A 20,103-nucleotide genomic window follows, 5' to 3' on the forward strand; every position below is an offset into this window, starting at 1 on the left:
GACATGGCTTTTTCAGCAAGCGGGACTGACCTAGGGTGAATTTTAAATAGGGATAATTTTTAATGATTTTTAATAAGAGACACAGCTACAAATATTTGGTTTTAATTGGCTTTTATTGGGGAAATGTGCTGTGTTGTTTTAATATGCTGTGAGCCGCCCTGAGTCCCGTGGGGAGAAGGGCGGCATATAAGTCTTAAAATAAATAAAATAAATAAATAGTCAGATGGTATCTTCCTATTGAAGATAAAAATAGCATAGGTTATTTACTCCTATTTCGAGAACTGATTCACACCACCCCAACGATATGGGCAACCACTGTTCAAATGTACACCCAAGCCATGCAAGTTCCCACAACTGAAAAATGTCTGAGAGGTGGAAGCTGACATCACTGCCTGTCTATGGCAACAGAGCTGAGGGGGGGGGGATGAGGGGTTGGGAGAATGGCAATCAGGAGAGATTGACCTGGACTGCCTTTCTCAGCCCCACCCCACCCCACCTCCAAGGGTTTTCCTGAGGGGCTGAGCGACCTGCGGCCTCTGAAAGGTTTAGTAAGGGGAGGCCTCTTCCTTCCGGTCTTTCCCAGGTTCCTCCTGGATGCTCGTGGTAGCCGCGGGCCGCGGGGCATCAATTAGCCTTCTTTTGGCTCTTGCCCTAGACAGCCTCGGCTCTTCCCCCCCCCCCCCCGCGCTCAGGCACCTCTGGGGGCGTCAGGAGCGCATTTCAAAAACTGGTCTCGCGGCTGAATCTTGCCAGGCAATTTTGCGTCAGCCTTGGGGTTGCGTTTGGTAGTTCCAGTCCCCCGCCCAGCGCCAGGTCCCGTCGGGTTTGTTGCTTTGGAAGGGGGCGGAGAATGCAACTCCTCTGTCCTTTTCTTGAATGCGAGTAGTAGCTAAGACCATTTTCACTTTTTAGCAGGAATGAAGAAATTAAGAAAGTTTTTATTACAGTAATAAATTTGTTTGTTTTTCTTTTTAAAATGTTTTCTACTGCAGGCCTTAAGTCATAGATTGGTAAAGTTCACTACCTTTTATAAAGATGATGAAGAACGTAAAGTGTCATTTTTTGTGGCAATAACTAATCCAGCAATTACATTCAGATCTGACTGCACTCTAGATACTAATCGATGTAGGCCACGTGTTGGGGGGCTAACTAGGCGACCACTTTCCTTTCTCGGTGGTGTTTAATCGTATCAACTTCTTAAGTCCGCAGTCCGCTGTCGTTCCCCTATTTGAATGCTCCCCGGCCTCGCCCAGAAATCTCCTCCGGTTAAATAGGGGGGGGGGGAACAAAACCAGTGCCGAAGCCTTGGCAGAAGGAAAGGAGGCGGCTCGGCGGGGATGACAAACCCGCTTCATTGCTAATAAGTGGCGCGGGGAAACGGCTTCGTTTTGCAAAGCCGGGGTTGGCTCCCTCGGTGATGCGTTTGTTTTTTTCAAGAGAAGGAAAAAAATACGGGACTGTTTTTCTTAGGACAGGCCACTCGTAACAGACATGAATATATGGGGAGAGAAGAATAATCTTGTCAGAAGTGGTCGATTTGCGTTTATTACTTATTCTATTGATAATGGCGATGTCATCCGTTCCATCGTGTCGGATTGCCGGCAATTCTATGGATCGACTCCCTCCACATTTCTTGATCTCGTACGCTTCGTCCGGTTGTTTTATGCTCTGACGGGTGTTGGCTTCCATGGAGTCAGGCCACCCTGTGGCCAACACAAATTCTGTTAACAGTACATGATTATATTCAAGCACTCGTCAAAATGGACATCTATTTCCTGGACAGAGGAGGGAAAACGAAAGGGGTGAAGGAGAGACGCGTTTTCTGGGTTTCCTTATTCACTGTGATTCCAGGGAACCGTATAAAATCTCTGACAGATCTCGCGTTCCCCAAAGTCAAGCTCAGGGAGAAAGAAAGGGATTTAACAAGGTAGAGGGCAGCAAACCTTTTCTGTAGTTTGTGAAGTATATTTTGCTTACTTCTTTGTAAGAAGTAAGCCGCCTAGAGTTACTTGGAGTCACGCAGTTTGTAAGCTTAATAAAAGAATATTACAGAAAGTTCCATAATTTTTTTCATAAAATAGCCTAGCAATCTGATGAGCGCAGGACCCCTCTTAATGCAGATTAATCTTTCCCTCTTGGCTTTTGGGACTCCTGTTTGTTTGTTTTTAATTACCCGCTGTTTTTCGTTCTATTTGACTCTTCTTGGGCCATTTCCTCTCCCTCCCCCACCCCCGCCACTTAATTAGCAGCAGGACTTGAGTTCAAGACGACCGCTCTTGAGCCAAGCTCTATGGGGATCAAGCGACTGAAATCCACCTACTTTTGATGTTTACTAGCTTCTAGATTTGGTGACGGGAGCCCAGGTCTTTTCGCCCATCCTGTAGATATTCTCGACCTTCATTTAAGGATATTTAGAAACAAGATACTTCCCCCGCCCGGCGATTAAATACAGCCACGCATAAGGATGGAAGCGGCCGTGAACCGGTTCTTGTCCCGGTCAAGTCGCCCGCCCGCCCCTTTCCTACCCCTCTCCGAGTCTTTGCGGTGGACAGCGCAGCATTTCAGACTGCGGAAAAGTTCAGGCAGCCAGCGACCTCGCCCACCGCCTCTTCCTGCGTGGGTGGGCAAGAGGCGTGTGTTGCAGAGGCTCTTTTCGCTGTTCCACGGCTGTCCTGCCCTGCCTCCCCCGTCACCCTTCCTCTCCCCACTTCTCTGTTGTCAGGACTACCTAGGTCGCTGCTTCTCATTGTGATTATCCGGCTTGACGACTTGCGCCCCACAATCCCATTAGTCTGCATCTGTGCACCAAAAGTTTCGAATTCAGAGAGAGGATAAAGGAACCCTCAGGATGCATAAATTACCCTCCGTGGGCTCCGTAATTCATGGCTGGCGCTACAGCAGATAAAAAGTTTATAAGCTGGTTGGTTCTTCGCTTCCCCTTTGCTATCATCCAGGTCATTAATACCCGCTATCAATAACATCAGTCCTTCGAGCCAAGTGCCGGAAGATCGATCTGTGGCTTCTTGATCTCCGCCTTGGAAGACACGGAATAATTTTCGCATTACAGCCACTTGAAACTGCTTTTAATTCATATTTAAAGCTGCAACTAACTCTGCGGAGCTTTCTGCAAAAAGACTAGAAGGCGCCTAATTAATAAGTTAGAAACGAAGGAAGGCACCAGCCGATTAATATTTAATACCGGCATCTCAATCTCTTTGAATATTGCTACTTTCGAGCGTGGATCGCCCAGCCCCTACCCGAAGTCTGCAATTTATAGCGCGCGCAGAAGTGATTTAAGATAATGATTTTTCCCGAAATCTAACGCTAAATTATTTAGTGTTTTGCAAGCTTCCACAAGTTTCTTCCTGACTGGGCGGTGCATTTAGGGGTAGAATCAGCAATCCTCGCCTGAGAGCTCCGAACCCTTTTCGAAAAGATTGCGCGCCGGGGCTGGGTTAGCGGGCATCTGGCCGCTGGATCAGCTCGTGAGGTTTGTCTCCCGCACAGAAGTTCCCTGTCGCTCTATTTGCATATGATTTGCATTCGTTAGGGTAGGGATGAGCACCCAGGCCCTACTACCTCACGTAGCCTCGTGTTTCCTACTGGCCTTGCTTTTGTGAACTTCGGCTGGGACACCGCGCTCTTCCGCAAGGAGCTGGCCACAACCGTGGAGCGCGACAGTCCCTCATCTGCTTCTGCAGCGTGTCTGGGGCGCCGCCGGGAGCAGGCCGTTCGTGGGGATTTCCCCTCCCCTCTTCCAAGACTCAAATCCTGGCTCCCTGGACCCATACACCGAAGGATTTCGGGATCCCTCAAGTCTCAGCCAAAGGCGTTTTGGGTGAGACTTCCTTCCAGATCAACCCCGATTTGGCGCCTCTTGAACGGCGACCCGGCAAGGGCCGGCAAGGGGAAGCTTCCTTCGGGCAGTTGGATCGCGGGCCATTCTCGCATTTCTGCTGCCTCTGCCCAAATGTTTTTCGCTTGGTGGTCTCCAGGAGTGAATGAAAGCCCCACCATTCTGACAGTATTCCGAAAGAATCCTGTCCAGCCTGGAGCGCAAAGCCATCGAATTGGGAAGGCCGCCTCAAATGGCCCCGGCACCAATCTTGCACCTGAAGCGACAGGTGGTAGCTGGAGCCGTGGCGGGATCTTTCGGGATATAAGAGCATCTCTCACACACTCTGGTCCACTTTTCTCTCGGTCAGGAGAAGGGTCCCAGGACAGAAAGCTCTCCCGTGCTGGCGTCCAGGCCATGGGGCCAATTCCGGGGCTTTGGGCAGTTGCCCCGATCAAGTCACGGGGCGCAGGAAACGCTGCGTGGGCAGAAGCGTGGGGCCAAAGAGGCAGAATCGCAGAAGAGGCGGTGGAGAAGGAGCGGTCCCAGAGAGGCAGGCGCGAGTTTTGGCTGTCGGTATTGATTACCGATAATTCTATGCTGCCTGCCGGCTTTCGAAGAAAAGCCCTGGAGGCCCTCTTTCCGCTGCAAGGTCGCTGGAGCCCAAATCTGGATTTGTTCTCTTTCGAGTAGATTTATAATTCACACATTGAATCCAAATAATACAAGTGTCACTGGGTTACAATATTCTAAAATCGAAGTTTCAGTCAAAGCTCTAATTTATGTAGTCACTTATTTATATTATTTTTTTTATCCCTCATGTGCATTCCTAAGAGAGGGTCTGTTTCATTTTTCTTAAAAGAAACAACGATCTATAAATAATTAAATCCCATTACAATTTAAAAAACTCTATCTTTTAAATCGTTTTCAATATATATATCTAAAATCATAACATTTTGCAAGCTCTAAGATTCGTGATAATTCCAGATGAAGCTGAAGGTTTTGGCTTAACCAAATGCCTGGTTAAAGCTTGCAGCCTGGAGCTTCTCCTACCAAAGGCCTACTTTGTGGCAAATGAAATGAAACTCGATGGGATTGTTAAACACTACAGCCGTCATTAAAATGTAAAATTTTACTATTTTTTTTAGTTGATCCCCACTGATTTATCCTTTCTTTCCAAATCAACAAATGAGTAGATGTGTGCCAGACATTCCTCAAGGTGAACTTGAAGTTCACCCAATCTTTCCTGAGAATTCAGGGCCAGAATGAATAACGTGATCAATTCAACAGTCTAAAATTTCTTCAGCTTAAGTCATTCTACTAGCTGAAGATTGTGGCTTTCTCTGACTAGCATCGAAAGCTGGGACTCACCATTCTTGAGAGCTCCATAGATGTGGTGATGGGATTAAAAGTTTTTGGAAGTGAGGGTAAATTGATAAAGAATGCTTCATGCCACAAAGTCACCTAATTCTGCCCAAGAGAACACTGTAAGTTTTAATCAGCACTTTTAATTTGCTGTGAACACACAGATGATAGAGCCGTTTTGACAAGGGATAATTGCCACAGGCAGTCTATATTTGGTTATGACATTTCTCCTTTGACGAAAAACAAATCAGATAAAATAATGCAATCTTCTGATGTAAATTAGTCACAGCCATGTCATACCGAGGGTCATACCGAGGATCCTACAGAAATTCTTGATGACAGCCCTAAACATGAAGAAATAAATGCAGGTTTACAACTTCTATGGTTCATGTTTTGAACTAAAAGCTCTACTCATTCACCTACCACCCTCAAAATTGATCTAAATTGAGAATTCAGACTGGGCTCTGTCCATCAGACCCAAAATGTGTGATATGCTTCAAGAAGTACAGTTCCCATTCAGCTTTACATCTTCCAAAAAATATCTCCAATCCATCAAAAATGGGCACTTTGTCTCTCATCCCACTTCTTGCCATTAGAACACTATTGCCTCATTCATCCACATCCATCTCTAGGAACCATGTCTTCTGTATATCTTTCATGCTAAATCTTTCTGCCTCCATGACCTGAGTTGTATAATTCCTAAGTACTCCATCTTTCACACAGCCTACAAGACTCTGTCCTATTACTATACTATGACATTGGCACTAGCATCGCTGGCATTACTACTCACCAATTAATGAGATTACACATGGTTAAACATGCTGTCTTGTAAACACAAGCTATTCTCTGTCACCATCACAAGAAAACTTTCCTTCTTTTTTTATTATAATAATAAAAAAAAACTTTCCTTCTAAAGTACAGGATGCAGAAAGTCATAGCCTGCCCCATTCCAGTCCTATTTTTAAAAAATTGGTAAAACTTGGCTGTATCCCTAGAACTTGGCTGAGTGCAGGTGACGGTCTCTTTCTGATGTTCTGGTGTTAAATGATTGCTCCCCGTCTCAGACATCTGATTGTTTATTTTACAGTATTTTATTGCTGCATTTTGTGCAGCAATAATTACCCAGCTACCCAGAGTTGTAATAGATTGTGGGTGGATAGGTATTGTACTTTTAATATATTTCTTGTCAGATGAAATTGGTCTTATATTGAGATCAGGGTCTACACTTTGCCTGTCATTTCTTGAGTTGTATGCTATACTAATTTCACATTGTTTTCAATAAATGTTATGATTTATTTATTCACTAAAAACTTTAGACCATTTTCTCTAAAGTACTAGCAGATGTATAAATTAAAGTCACTCACAGTACAATATAGAGTGATAATGTAAGATGCATATAAAATCATAAACCAGTAACAATAATAATATCTCCATATTTGGTGTGGATTTTTCTTCAAAAGCCTTCTGGAAAAACCAGAAGTTAATTCTCTGAAAGACCATTACAACAGAGGCCTTTAACAGGCTGCTCCAAAGGAAGGGAGCAGCCACCAAGAACTCTCCAAGCCTCCTCCAGTCTTACTTCTCAAAAGGAGTGGACCTTCAGTAGATGCTTCCATTTACCTAGTCAGTTGACAGAATTTATTTGACACAATGGAAATCTACCCAGGTCCTATCCAGTATTTTGAATTGCATTCAGAAACCAACTGGTAGTTAGGGCAGCTCCTGTAGCAACAGAATTATGTGACAGCACTGTCCTTCATGCTCCCATTCCCAGGTAGACCAAATTGCAGTAACTGAATCCTGAGGTGAAAACACTGAGCAACTGTTTTACTATGTTCTGTTCTAGGCCACACTAAAATACCAGATGAAGCTGGGCAAAGAACTCCTTGCCACAGCCTTCATCATGTCCTCCAGCAGGAAGTATGAGACTAAATTGTGAGGTTACTCTCTTAATGGAAAAACACAACCCCATCAAAAGTCAAAGTTGGTGTCACCCCAAAATCAATTGGGTTCTAAGCCAATTGTTTGCTTGGGCTGAATCTGGTTCTTGGCAAGTTCCAAGCATCATAACTCTTTAGTCTGGGGTGAAGATGTATAGCTAGGAATCATTAGCATATTTATGAGAACATGGTCCATACCAATAGATGACCTTTCCCAGTGTTTCATTTCCTGGCTATTCATCTTTAGGGATCCTGGGCTTTAACCTCTGTTGGATCATTCAAATGTCTTGATGCTCACCTCCTGCTGAAATCTCACTCTCATGATATATGGCTTTTTGTTACATATTGGGTTTAAAGGTTGTTACTTGTCACCACCCACTTTTCACTTGTCACACACCTGCTTACAACAGGTGTGTTATAATGATTAAAGTTCTGTACTAGGAGTGAGGAGGCCTGATTCTGGTCCACTGTCCCCCACAGAAGCTCCTGGGTGACCTGGGCCAGACATTCCCTCTGAGTTAACCTAGCCCATAGGTGGCGGTTGTGGGCAAAATAGAAGGACACATGTTGTCTTGATCTGCATGCAAATCAGGGTGTAAATATGTGTAAACATCTTTTTTATGCTATGATTTTTCTAAGTTTAAAAGACATGGCTTCTTACAGTGTTTTTAAAAAACAATTTAAAGTTTCATTCTTTCAACTTTTGTAGACTTGGAAGCTACTCTTGTATTATAGTAACAATATATTATATCAATGTTTAATATCCATCTGGTTTATACAATTCTATATTTGCATTTATTATCACTACCATTATCTAATGACTACAGTGGCATAATGTATAGTAGGACACTGTACATGTCTGTTGGAAGTAAGCTCTGCTATGTTCAATGGAATTTAGTAGGTAGTGGAATTAGTGGAAATGTAGCCTTAATTTCCAGTGGGAGGAGAAAAATCATGCTGTAACACATTTGTTTGCATACCTCATCTATCCTCCTTGTCTGTATTTGTTCTCTTCTATGGCTGAGCTTTACTACCATGCTCATAGGAGCACACGTTCTATCATCTCTGCTTTAACTATTAATGCAAGCTGGACCTTCTGCTGCTTTGTTCTTCATTTCAGCCTCTTGGCCAAAGCCCATTTACACATAAGCATCAATAGATCCAAGCACAGAATTTGAAGGGTTCAGTTAAAAATCAACTCACTTCCTTTGGTCCTGGTGAAACTAGTGGTTGATGCTTTCTGTTGTGTAGTGCCTTTAGCTATGCAAAGCATTATTCAGGCAAATGTTGAGAGAGAGTGTTATTCTAACTTCAAACTTTATTATACTAAGTTGTTACATATGCAGTTTTCTTTCCTATAGCCCAAGAATATGAAACTTCCATATTGGTTCTTGGCTGCACCATAGAACTTTTAGAGCTCTAAGTCAGGTCATGTCTCCTTCCCTTTCCTCCTCAGTTCTCAGTGGAAAATCACAGCTCTAATCCCTTGCCATATTCCTCTCCTAGCTGCTTGGCCCACCTTAAGAAAAGCTGCAGGAAGATCACCCTTGCAGCTGTTTCCCCTGGGAGCCCCTCCAGCTGCAGCTTTCATGCAAGAACCACTTAGTTATTCTGGTCCCTTTGAAGCAGGTTATCCTGGCAAGCTGAATGACAACTTGAAGAAAGTGAAGGGGTTGGTTTTGGCACACCTTTTCCCATGTCATCTGACTCTTTGGAGGGACCTGAAGTGGGGATCAAGATTGTGGGACAGTTCTGATTTCATCCCATGAGATAGCCTGATGATTGGGGCTGCTCAGTTCTTCTGATTTTATTCCAAAGGGGGTTCTGGACTGCAGAAGTATGTGAATTGCATTTCCCTTCAATTCTAAAGCAACTATATTTTCCCAAGATGACTGCAGAGAAGTGCAACATGGTCCAGGGAAAAGATACAACTATCATGGACAAATGCAGACAGGTGATAGGTCTTTTTGCTCCTTTTAAAAACTATTTCTGCTGAGTCTTGTAGGGCATGATGGACAATCAATGGTCATCTGCATTTAGGCCAAGGTATTTGGCATTGCTTTCATTGAATTCCAAATCACTAAATACTGTAACTCTCATTTTTCAGGCTGTCACTAGAACTCATGAAATGAAACCAAATCAAGAAACCTCTGCAAACTAAATTGTTCCAACAGTGAAGTCCTGTAAGCCTATTGCAGACTTGAGTGACAGAATGTGGGAAGCTGAGAACAGTGTTCCAGGACATCATTGTGGCTTAGAAGCCTAAGGGAAGGGTTTACCTTAGGTTTGGCTCAGGTTGCCAAATGCTTTGGGCCAGTCCTGATGCTGTTGTCCCCATCACTTCATGGCTTTGTATTCATGGGGTTTTGGATGAGACATAGCTTAGGCTCAGTCACTCCTGGAACAGGAATACCATTTGCAGAATTTTGAGCAATGAGTATGTAAAATGCAATGAGTATGTAAAATGCCCTGGCCTTCACTTCAGGGGTGTGTGTTTATGTCTGTGATTTATTTACACTATTATTGTCATCAGATAATCACTGCAGAGCAGCAATGCTGAGTGGTTCCTGCTCTTCCTGATGAAGAATTAGAGCAGCATGTACCTTACTAAAGTTCCATAACGCCATTTCTGAAAAGTACAATTCATTTGCATTTCCCAAAAGACTTGGTATGAGGAACCAAGCCGAGCTTCCCTCACCCTTGCTGGGGAGCTTGAACTGGTTATTTAAGATGTGTGTGTGGGGGGGGGGAAGACAAAGGTCGAAGTCTGGAAGTCTGCGTGGAGTGGATATGCCTGAGGAGGAACTGGAGGGGAAGTAAAGCAACTGGATTGGAAGGTCGCTGCCAGCTATGATTCCAGCAGGGGCGCAATAAAATTGTATGTATTTACTGGTTAAACTTGTTACACTTCCGATGACCTGGGATGCGCCTTGGGCTTCACACCACCTGCCTTGACCGGCAGGGTTGTTGGCCGAACCAAACAGGGGCGAAGAAATGCCAGGCGGGAAAATGCCATCATGAGCGAAAGTCTGCTCTGCGAGGACCACCCTTCTGCCTTGGCTTCCACTTGCCCGCCCCAGCCTCGCCGACCTCTTGTCCTCCGCGAAGCCGGAAGTGAGGCGGACAATGCGCCCAAGGGACGGGGCGGGCTTGCAGCCCCCGGGCGTACTGCCGGCTTGCTCGGTAGCGGCGGCCGCAACGCCCTAAATGCGTCCTGCAATCGCTCCGCCGCCGCCGCCGCCGCCGCCACCCTGCTCTAGAAAGCAGAGGCCGGCCGAGCTCCGTCCCCGCCGGGCTCTTCCCAGTAGAGGCGGAGGGCCAGGCGCCCGCTCAACCCCCAACCCCGCAAGGCTCCGGCTGTCGAGAGTACCGGGTGACCGGGCGCGCGCGCTCGCAGCCGACGGGAGAGCGAGGCCGAAAAGGAGGCGGGGCCGAGGGAGCCTCAACGCGCATGCCCGCCAGCCGCCCGCCCGGGCTGCACCAACCGCGGGCTCCGTGTCCAAACCTCCGCAGAAAGAGCGCGGCGCCAGAGCTGAAGAGCGCCGGGCAGGCGGCGGGCCCCCCGGCGGGGACCACACTAGGACAGCCGCGGGGCTTCCGGAGGAGGGCCAGGCGGGCCGCGCCGCGCCTCTTCAGGAGAGCCGCCGGGTTTCCGCCACGCGAAGTCCCGGCTCCTGTTTTGGTTCGGGCAACGGAGCAGTGCGCGTCCTCGGCCCTGATGCATGGGCGGCCCACGCGCCTGCCCGCCCGGTCCTCCCGAAGGTGTCATCGGCGATGGCGCACCTCTGCAAACTCCCGGGACTCGGCCGTGAGACGGTGGAGCGCGTGGTGGAGCAGCTGAGCGCCAGCTCTCCGGACCGCGCGTCGGGCATGCAACCGGGCGGCGGCCACCCCTTAGCTCCCCCAACAGGCGCCATGGCCATGGCTATGGCTATGGATGGCGGCGGCGGCGGCGGCGGGGGGGAAGAATACCAATCCCATGCGCATCACCCGAGCTCCGCGGAACCCCCGCTGGGCGGACCGCTGCACCCCCTGACTGGGAGCTGTCAGAGTCCCGCCGGGCTGACCGGGAGCAGCAGCTACACTACTCTGACGCCCCTGCAACCGCCCCTGCCGCCCATCTCCACCGTTTCGCCCAAGTTTCCTCACCATCCCCAGTCACACCCGCAAGCGCATCACAGGTTGGCGGGCAACTTTACTCTCTTGTCCGACAATCTTTACCCCTCACCCTACCCCAAAGAAGTGGCCGGCCTGGGACAGACTCTCTCCCCATTGGGCGGGCTCCACAACACCCAGCAAGCCCTGTCGCATTACGCCGACGCCGGAGTCGCCATGCCGGCCGAGAAAATGCTTACCCCCAGCGGCTTCGAAGCGCAGCACCCACCCCTCTTAGCCCGGCCGGGTGACCAGCATCTCACCCAGTCTACAGCATGCCTGGTTCCGCTTGGCGGGATCCCCCGACAACCTCACACCCATCTGAGCGCCCGAGGGCACGGGCAGATCCAGGCCTCCTCCAGGGAACCTAAGCCCGCCGCCGCCGCCGCCGCCGCGCAAGGGAGCGCTGGGAATCACTCAGGGCAGCTGGAAGAGATCAACACCAAGGACGTGGCCCAACGGATCACCACCGAGCTGAAGCGCTACAGCATCCCGCAAGCCATCTTCGCCCAGAGGGTCCTCGGCCGCTCGCAGGGAACGCTTTCCGACCTGTTGAGGAACCCTAAGCCCTGGAGCAAGCTCAAATCTGGGCGGGAGACCTTTCGCAGGATGTGGAAGTGGCTGCAGGAGCCCGAATTCCAGCGGATGTCTGCACTCCGATTGGCAGGTGAGGGGCAGCGATGTGGGCACAGGCTGAGGGGTAGGGCCGACCTTCCTGGGATCCCATTTTAGAACCCTCGCAAGAGAGGCAACAGTCGTGCCGTCCCTCACTCTCTCACCTACGCCCGGTGGGAAGAGAGAAAAGGAGGCTCTGGCCTTCAGGAACCGAGGGCGGGCCAGGTGGGCCCGCCTACGAAGTCCCCTCCCTCATCCTGCCCAGTGCCAGGGACTGCAGGAGGACCCGAGATCCCAGGCCTCGCTGCAGACGTTGCTCTGGTGTTCCCGACAGTGTAGGGCCGCCTCTCCTTGCACACGAACCCGGCCTCCAAACGGAATGCTGCTGGTACCTTTCTGGAGTGTTTCCAGACCGGCAGAAAGCTGGTGGGAGTTGGCTTGCCAGTCAAGTCCGGTAGCGCTTGGTTAGCTTTTCTAATTTTCCCGGGAAGGACAGAAACCCTTCCCAGATGGTTGTAGGTCGCCTTCAGGGGGTCTGGCTGGGTGGGCTGGCCGTGGGAAGGCTTTGCATGCACTTGAAAAGTCCTGTGCTTTGGAGGAGCAGGAAAACAGTAGGGGGAAGAAATGTTTGCCCCGCAAGTGAGGATCTTGATGCCGAATGAAGTTTTGTGAGGCTCAGGCTCAGGCTCTTTCCTCGCCTAGAGGAAACTGAGGAGTTGGCTGGATCCAGACGTTGATGGAACGGGTTTCCTCAAGGGGTGCAGGCCACCCGCGTCCTGCACGCCGACGGCAGAGGAGGCCAGGACTCAGAATTTAAGCGCCGGAGCAACGGCTGCCCACGATGTGCTGGGCGGCGGGTTCCTGCAGCTGGATTCTATTTCTCGGGTAGGGCAGTGAAAGGCTGGCTGGCCGGGATATTTTCCTGGCTGACCCTCTGACACAGGCCACCAAGCACCTTCTTTTCCCGTTGGGGAGTTGGCCGAGTTTGCTTGGAAAAGTGGGGCGCGGCGGCCGGCCGTAGGCGGCAAGAAGTTTTCCTGCTCTCGGAGTGGGAAGGCGGCTTGTCCCTTTTTGGCGTAGAGAGCAACTCTCCTTTCCTGAGAGGAAAGGGAGATAAGGCTGCTCCAAGTCGGCCCTCCTCGGCCAGGAGCTGCTTTGCTCTTGCTGAGGCTTCTTTGTTTTCGGCTGCTGCGGCTGGAAATCCTGGTTGGAGTTTGGTCCACAGAGAAGCAGTGAAAGCCACACAAAGTAACTTCGGTGGCAGGTCTCGTGTGAAGGAGAGCGGCTACCGGGGCTTGGGCAAGGCCACTATCGCTGGAGTGGCAACTTTCAAAGGGGACGCACCGGCGAGGACAGACCTGGGCCGCTCCGACCCTTGTTCGTCAGAGGAGCCCATGGAAGACTTAAAGCGCGTTCTCGTTGCCTGCCTCCGGTCGTGAAGGGCTGAGGGCGCAGATGGCCGGAGAACGGCGCCCCTTAAACTTCCCTCAGTAAACGGCGCTCGACTGGCTTCTTGTAAAGAAGCCCTCGCCGCCCTTTTCTCGGCTGATGCCCAAATGTCCCAGGAACGGGCCTTTTCCGCCCAAGGGTCTGCCAGGGCCTGGGGAAGGAAAGACAGAGAAGCGTTTCCCAAGGGGGGGGGGCGACGGGACACGAGGGTCCTGTTTTCTCCTTTGCTTTCTGCAATCCGATAGGACAGAGCACGAGCAATGCTCAGTGAAAAAACGCAGAACGCCGCGTGGATGTCGTGGGTATTCAAACAAAGACTGTGTTTGCGTTTATACCGAGTTCGTCTGGAGTCCTGCCGCTCGCGCCGGTGGCCTTCAAGAACCCATCCCGGCCGAGCGGTGGCAACTCCTGCAAGGGAAGGTGCGTCCGGAGGCATTCCGCGATGCGCCGTCCTCTTTGGCTCGTCACGTCCGGAATTTAGCAGAGTTTGGGTCCCCTACGTTAACTCCGCCGCCACTGCCAACTTCTTGGCCATTTGTTCTTAGAAAAGGCAACCAGGATTGTTTTATATTCGATCCTATAAACAGTTTCAGTAAGAACCCCTCTGAAACCTGCTAGATAAGGTCAGATAAATACCTCTACTCATGGGCCAAGAAATGCATTTCCTCTATACTCCACAAGTCTTTAGTGTTCAAAAACTTAATGCCTTCTTACCTGAGAAAATTATGTAAGAAATAAATATTAAGTAAATTATATTTTTAATTTTCTTGTATTAATTCTAACTTATTCTAATTATCAGTATTTATTAACAGCTAAATTTATATCCTGCCTTTTATGCAGGAGCTCAGTTGGGTTTTCATTTTGCTCCATGATAACCATCCTGTGTGGCAGGTTAGACTCAGGGAGAAGGATTGTTCCAAAATCACAATTTCCCTGGCTTGGGGGATATTTGAACCTGGGTCTTCCTGCTCTTAAGTCCAGCCATTTAAATTGCCATATGATACCAACATATCTTACTAAATAAAGCAGCTTTCCATAAAAGAGAGTGTTCATTTGAGAAACAGTCCTGCATAGTGCTCTGTAATTGTTTCCCCAAGGTCAGAAGATGCCACGGCTCTTAAAACAAAGGCACTTATTTTCTTGGCTTGAGGACTTGTTCGCACCTTGATGGAGAAACCATGAGTCAGTATGTACAGCGGACTGAGGCCCTTTGTCCATTCAGAGTTCTCTCACTTTGGATTGTTGAGGGGCCTCATTGCAGGATCTAACCCAGCCCAAGAGATAAATATTTTCACATTCTGGTGAAAGAGGCTCCCTGAGGATCGGCTCCAGCATGAATCCAAAAAGCTCGGAAGAGTAAACCTCTGGTCCTAGTGACTGACCCAGATTGGATCCTGCAACATTATCCTGGGACACGTATATTTGCCTTCATTCATAAACAATTTCTGCTGATCTTTCTCTTTCCAAGAAACAACTAACCCTTTCCCCACAGTTAAGTTAAGCCCTGAATGTCATGGATTCAGTATGGAGAAGCATAACACTGAGGAAAAATCCCCAGTTCTTTATTCAACCAGCTTTATATGAAAGAGAGACCCTGACAATAAAAAGCAAAGGTTTTTTATAGAAGTTGAAAGCTGAACATCTGCCAGCATTAGTCTGTGTATCTGGGTTTATTCCTAGTTTTAGGCAAAATGGACCTTTCAGGAGGGCAGGAGAGCTGGGGAAGCCCTTGCAAAGGAATTGGGGGGTGTCAGCTGACGGAAGATGGAAGTTTGGGGTTTTTGAGCTTGTTACTATATTGCAAGCCACCTCCTAGGGGCTGCCTGGGTGTAATAAAGGCTTTTATTCCTTCGTTTAGAATGGATTGCAGGGGAGCTTCAGCTGTGCCAGGGATGGTCAATTTGGACCTAAGCCAAGAGAGGACTTGGCCTGACCTTGGTCATATCCAAAAGAGGACACTTGTTGGTGCCCTCTCCACTGTGTTTATTTTCTCCACTAGACTATCAGCCTCTCTCAGGAGTGAACAATGTTTGTTGACCCATAACTAACCTTTGTTTTGCCTCTGTTGTGTCTCTACTGAATCATTGCTATGAGCATGCCAGTCATATCTACAAAGTGATGGGCTCTCTCTTCTGTCACCCCTTTTCAGCACATTATCAGCCAGCAGAGATGGTGGCTCCATATGACTGAGCTTCTATCAGGACTTCAGGTTGGTCGGGCTGCCCCTTCTTATGAAACCTCACTTAGCGGGGTATAAATGAAATAAATCTTAAATCTTAAATCTTAAATCAATACTAATAGGAAATAAATAAATGATGTAAATATAATTGCTAAGGAGAAAAGGAGACACCTGAGACCCCGTCAGGACTGTGTAGTGAGCTAGGTCCCCATTGAAGATGTTCAAATGCTGCGGGTATTCATGTACCAGAGATGGTTTGATAGTGGTCTCTACCAATGCTTGTCTGCCCATCCTCTGGAGATGCCTTGGAGAACAGAGGTGAATTCCAGAACTCCTCAGGAAATACTGGATGAGGCTCTTGTGAGACTGGCTCCTCCACCTCTGAGAGAGAAGGCAAGGCCAAAGCTTCACTGACCCAAGACAGCATTCCCATTTGTGGATACAGGCCCCCAATGTAGGTGTAGGATGTTCCTAATGAACAGAGAAATAACTTGCTTGGGAAAGGAGCTATGCTATTCACCACAGGGTCTTCTTCTTCCAGAGGATTTCATGGCTTGCAGCTGGTGGCCTGATAGCTCTGCTTTTTAGATCTAACTGCTGCATTCAGGCAGTGGAGGAAGCTGGGGTGCCCACTCTTGTTATGTTCACTCACCACCTTGTCCTCACTTTTAAGCAAAATAAAGCTTTTTGTTGGAGAAATGCTTATTGTTGCTTTTCCTGGTATTAACATTGTAATCATTTCCCTAACATGGACCAGTGTGGTCACCAAAAGTGACTTGAATTGTGTAGTTTTCATCCCGGTTCACTGGCCAGGCACTATAATAAATGCCGCTCCAAAGCTCATTTTTAGACTCTTGTATTCTTTTCTCGTTTTCAGAAATGAAGTGCTATCTAGCGGGTGCAAGTAATATGGAAAACTGGGAGCCCACTTTATTTAACTTTATTGCTTCATTGAATTGTATAAAAAAGTGAGAAATATTGCACATCAGTACATTTATATTGGGATTATATTCTGACCAGAGGCATAGTGCTTGTCACTGTGATTAATATTATTGGCATGTAGAAATACTTGTGGCAAAAAATAGAACTGAATTCAAATTTTCCTTTTTTAAAATGTGGAGGTGGCTATTGACTAGAACATTTAAAAGTTAATTTTGAATATCAAACAGATTTTCCTAAATATTTCACATTAGATCAGATTGATGATTCATCTCAAAGGCAAATGGTGTACTCATAATAAAGTCATCTGTCATTAATCCGCAGGAAATGACATTTGTCCTTTAAGAGGAGGTGTGTTTCAAGAGATTCTGGCTATAAATATGTTTTTTAGAATAGGCTGCTCAGCTTTGTTGCTGCTGCCGGGAACAGATAATTCTTGCCTTTTTCTGTAGGTTATAAACCTGTCCTTAAAAGTAGAAAATGATTTAACAGAATTTAACAGAATAACAGAGTTGGAAGGAACCTTGGAGGTCTTCTAGTCCAACCTCTGCACAAAAAGGGGATCTTATACCATTCTGGACAAATGGCTGTCCAATCTCTTCTTAAAAACCTCCAATGTTGGAGCCTACGCAACTTCTGAAGGCAAGCCATTTCACTGATTAATTGTTCTATCTGGTTGTGTTTGTCTGCTGGCCTTCACTTCTCTCTTAATGAGCTGACACAGTGCTCAGTTTGAGATGTGGGATTGGAACCCAATCCAAAACCAAGCAAAATCTCCCTGCACCTCATGCAGGGATCTCATCTAGGGTCAGGAGAAAACCTGGCAGGGCCCCATGCAATCAATAGGGTTTAAATATTAATGAAGTCTCAATTCAGAGACTCCTATAAAACTTTTTAGAGTGTCCCAGGAGCCAGAGACCAGGTCGTTTCTCCCCGATGATGGTTTTGGCTCTAACTTTGGAAGAAGAGATCTGACCTTTCTCTAAGTACAGGAAATGTTCAAAATCTTTGAGAAGCGGGGAATGTCCCTGGATTTCAGCCCTCCATTCTTGCCTCCTACCAGACCAACTTTGAAAGATCTGAGGGCTAATTCAGGATTTTCTTCATGGTTTCATGGATCTGAACATTGATGTCAGGTCTTATTGAACTGGAGTAGTGGAAAATTAGTGCTAAACAATAGAAAATATATGCACATTTTAAACGTAATATGTGTATGATTTTGGCTTTTTCTAAGACAAATGTGTTCAAAACTACTGTTTGAAATAATCTCACAAAGTGGGGTTCAGCCTAACTGCCTTGTTTTGGTCTATGTGTCACTGCAGCCCTTTTAATCCATTTCCTCACACTTAATATTGATTGGCCTGTCCATCCTAATGGCTATAGTCATTCAATTCACAGTCACTTACATCCTAAAAACCTTGAAAATTAGTAATATATGCCTGACTGGTGAAGAATGAATTCGACTGAACTCCATTCTGGTATCTTTAAGACTGCATTGTAAACATTTTACTTTAAAAATGCAGCCTTTCTTTATTAAAATTCTTTTAGTAGATTGTTATCAGAAAAAAATCCCTCTAACTCTTATCTATCCCAAGTCTGAAAGTGATTTCTTCATAATATTGCAGCTTGTAAACGGAAGGAGCAAGATCAAGGGAAAGACCGAGGAAATGCACTCAAAAAACCCAGACTGGTCTTTACTGATGTTCAGCGCCGAACTCTCTATGCAATATTCAAGGAAAATAAACGTCCTTCCAAAGAATTACAGATCACCATTTCCCATCAGTTGGGGCTGGAGCTGAGCACCGTTAGCAATTTCTTCATGAACGCACGACGGAGGAGCCTAGATAAATGGCAAGTTGAGGGCTGTGCCGACTCAGGCAGTTTGTCCTCTTCTTCTAGCACTTGTACCAAAGCTTAAAGGAAGGGCTGCAAATGTAGTCTTGGTGGAATAGCTTTGAAACCACCCAGAGTTGAAGAGTTGGGTGGTATATACATTTAATTTATTATTATTATTATTATTATTATTATTATTATTATTATTATTATTATTATTATTATTATTATTATTATTATTATTATTATTATTATTACAAATGAGCAGGACCTCAAGAAAGCAGGTTTATACTTAACATTATTTATAAGTCCAAAGAAGCCAAAGACTTATTTCATCTGATTTTGAATTCGCTCTAAATAAAAAAAAATCATAGAATGGCTTGCAAAACAAAAAGGTTAGAAGGAAATTGAGGGAGAAAACTGATTTTTACATCTTCCCTTCATTCTTGCACTTAACCCACAGTCTTTAATCATCTAATGTTGGAGCATGGTGATAATTTGTTATCAAAATAGATGTCCTCAGATATAGCTCCTCATGTCCATGGCAAAACCACAGAGATGAACATTTAGTGGATGCAACAGTAGCAAGGAAGTTTTCCAGGGCAATCACAAGCCTAAAGCCACAAGTTATTAATATTCATTTTAACAATATGGTTTATGTTGATGGTCTGCCAATATAGACTCTGAATACAAGTTGAAAGAAGGTAAAGACATTTTGACTTTTATGCAAACCAGTTACATTCTCTTTGCTTAGAAATAGAGCTATTCTTTATCTTTCCCCAAACCATGGTTTTCTTGCAAAAGGATCAAAATAGTACCAAAGAAGACATTTAATATATTGCTGGTATTTTGTTGTGATTATTTTACTACTTCAAAGCTATTTTTACATTCAATTCTATGCAGAGCTTAGGGATAAACTAATTAATAGTAACAACACACAAGACTGTTATTCTACCGGTAGCTGTGAAAATATTTTTCATTGATTTCCAGAAGCGATCAGAGCATATAGCTCACACCCACGTGAAACTCAGGTTGTCTTTCTGCATCTCAGACAATCTTTTTTATATTTAATCTTCTTCATAAGTGTACTATAGTCCAACTTTCAAATGCTGTCCATTTTAGATGCATGCTTGCATTTATATAGTTTATGCCCATAATATTGGAATGATTTAAAATGCCAAATCCTGGAACGCAGGCTTAGCTCTGAGCAGAAAACTGACAAGAAGTGGTCTAGAGCCCATCCAAGATACTCATTATTTTATTATTATTTATTTGTTTGTTTGTTTGTTGTACTATTAATCTCCCCAGTAATTGAAAGTAAATATGATTATGATTTGGAAGTATCCCTGCAATATCTACAGAAATAAAGAAAATGAATATCACTTCCCATGAGAAGACCTCATAAACAAGTCTTCAGCATGGCCTCTTGGACAACAACCCAGCAACAAAGGAATATCAGATTTCCAGCCAAGTGGTCCAAGAAGACTGCAGTTTAGTCTGTCGCCATGAAGGTGGGATAAAGAAGATGGCTGTACAATATGGTTTTTCTCCTGAGATACAGTGATGTTGGGATGGCTTCAGAACCATCTCCTCTCATGCCCACTAAATGATCTGTATGTTAAGGGCATGTTCCCAAGGAAGCCAACTTTGGCTTTGTTTGCATCACATTTCTTACACAGAAAGTCATACAGATGACAATCTCTACTATATTGGAACATGCTGGAATTTGTGTGCCAAGGTAACTTCCTTATCTAGTCAGCAGAAAGTTATAACATGAAAATTAACACTGGCAT

At 46.2% G+C, this 20,103-nt stretch overlaps 1 protein-coding gene across 1 annotated transcript; it reads left to right on the forward strand.

Annotated features, from left to right (window-relative positions):
• Positions 1 to 10,914: 10,914 nt before the first annotated feature.
• Positions 10,915 to 18,395, forward strand: ONECUT1 (one cut homeobox 1). The gene is made up of 2 exons (XM_015810995.1): positions 10,915 to 11,962; positions 18,103 to 18,395. Exons 1-2 carry the CDS (start codon positions 10,915 to 10,917, stop codon positions 18,393 to 18,395), a joined length of 1,341 nt encoding a protein of 446 aa, XP_015666481.1.
• The last annotated feature ends 1,708 nt before the right edge of the window (positions 18,396 to 20,103 follow it).

This window comes from Protobothrops mucrosquamatus, unplaced genomic scaffold, assembly GCF_001527695.2.
Source record: "Protobothrops mucrosquamatus isolate PMUCROS unplaced genomic scaffold, P.Mucros_1.0 scaffold27, whole genome shotgun sequence".
Lineage (NCBI taxonomy): Eukaryota > Metazoa > Chordata > Lepidosauria > Squamata > Viperidae > Protobothrops > Protobothrops mucrosquamatus.

What these genes read in the sequence shown, in the direction of transcription:
- ONECUT1 (XM_015810995.1), top strand. Translation starts at nt 10,915, where the DNA reads ATGGCGCACCTCTGCAAACTCCCGGGACTCGGCCGTGAGACGGTGGAG. An exon ending in GTCTGCACTCCGATTGGCAG is followed by an intron (nt 11,963 to 18,102) that starts GTGAGGGGCAGC and finishes ATAATATTGCAG; the next exon opens with CTTGTAAACGGAAGGAGCAA.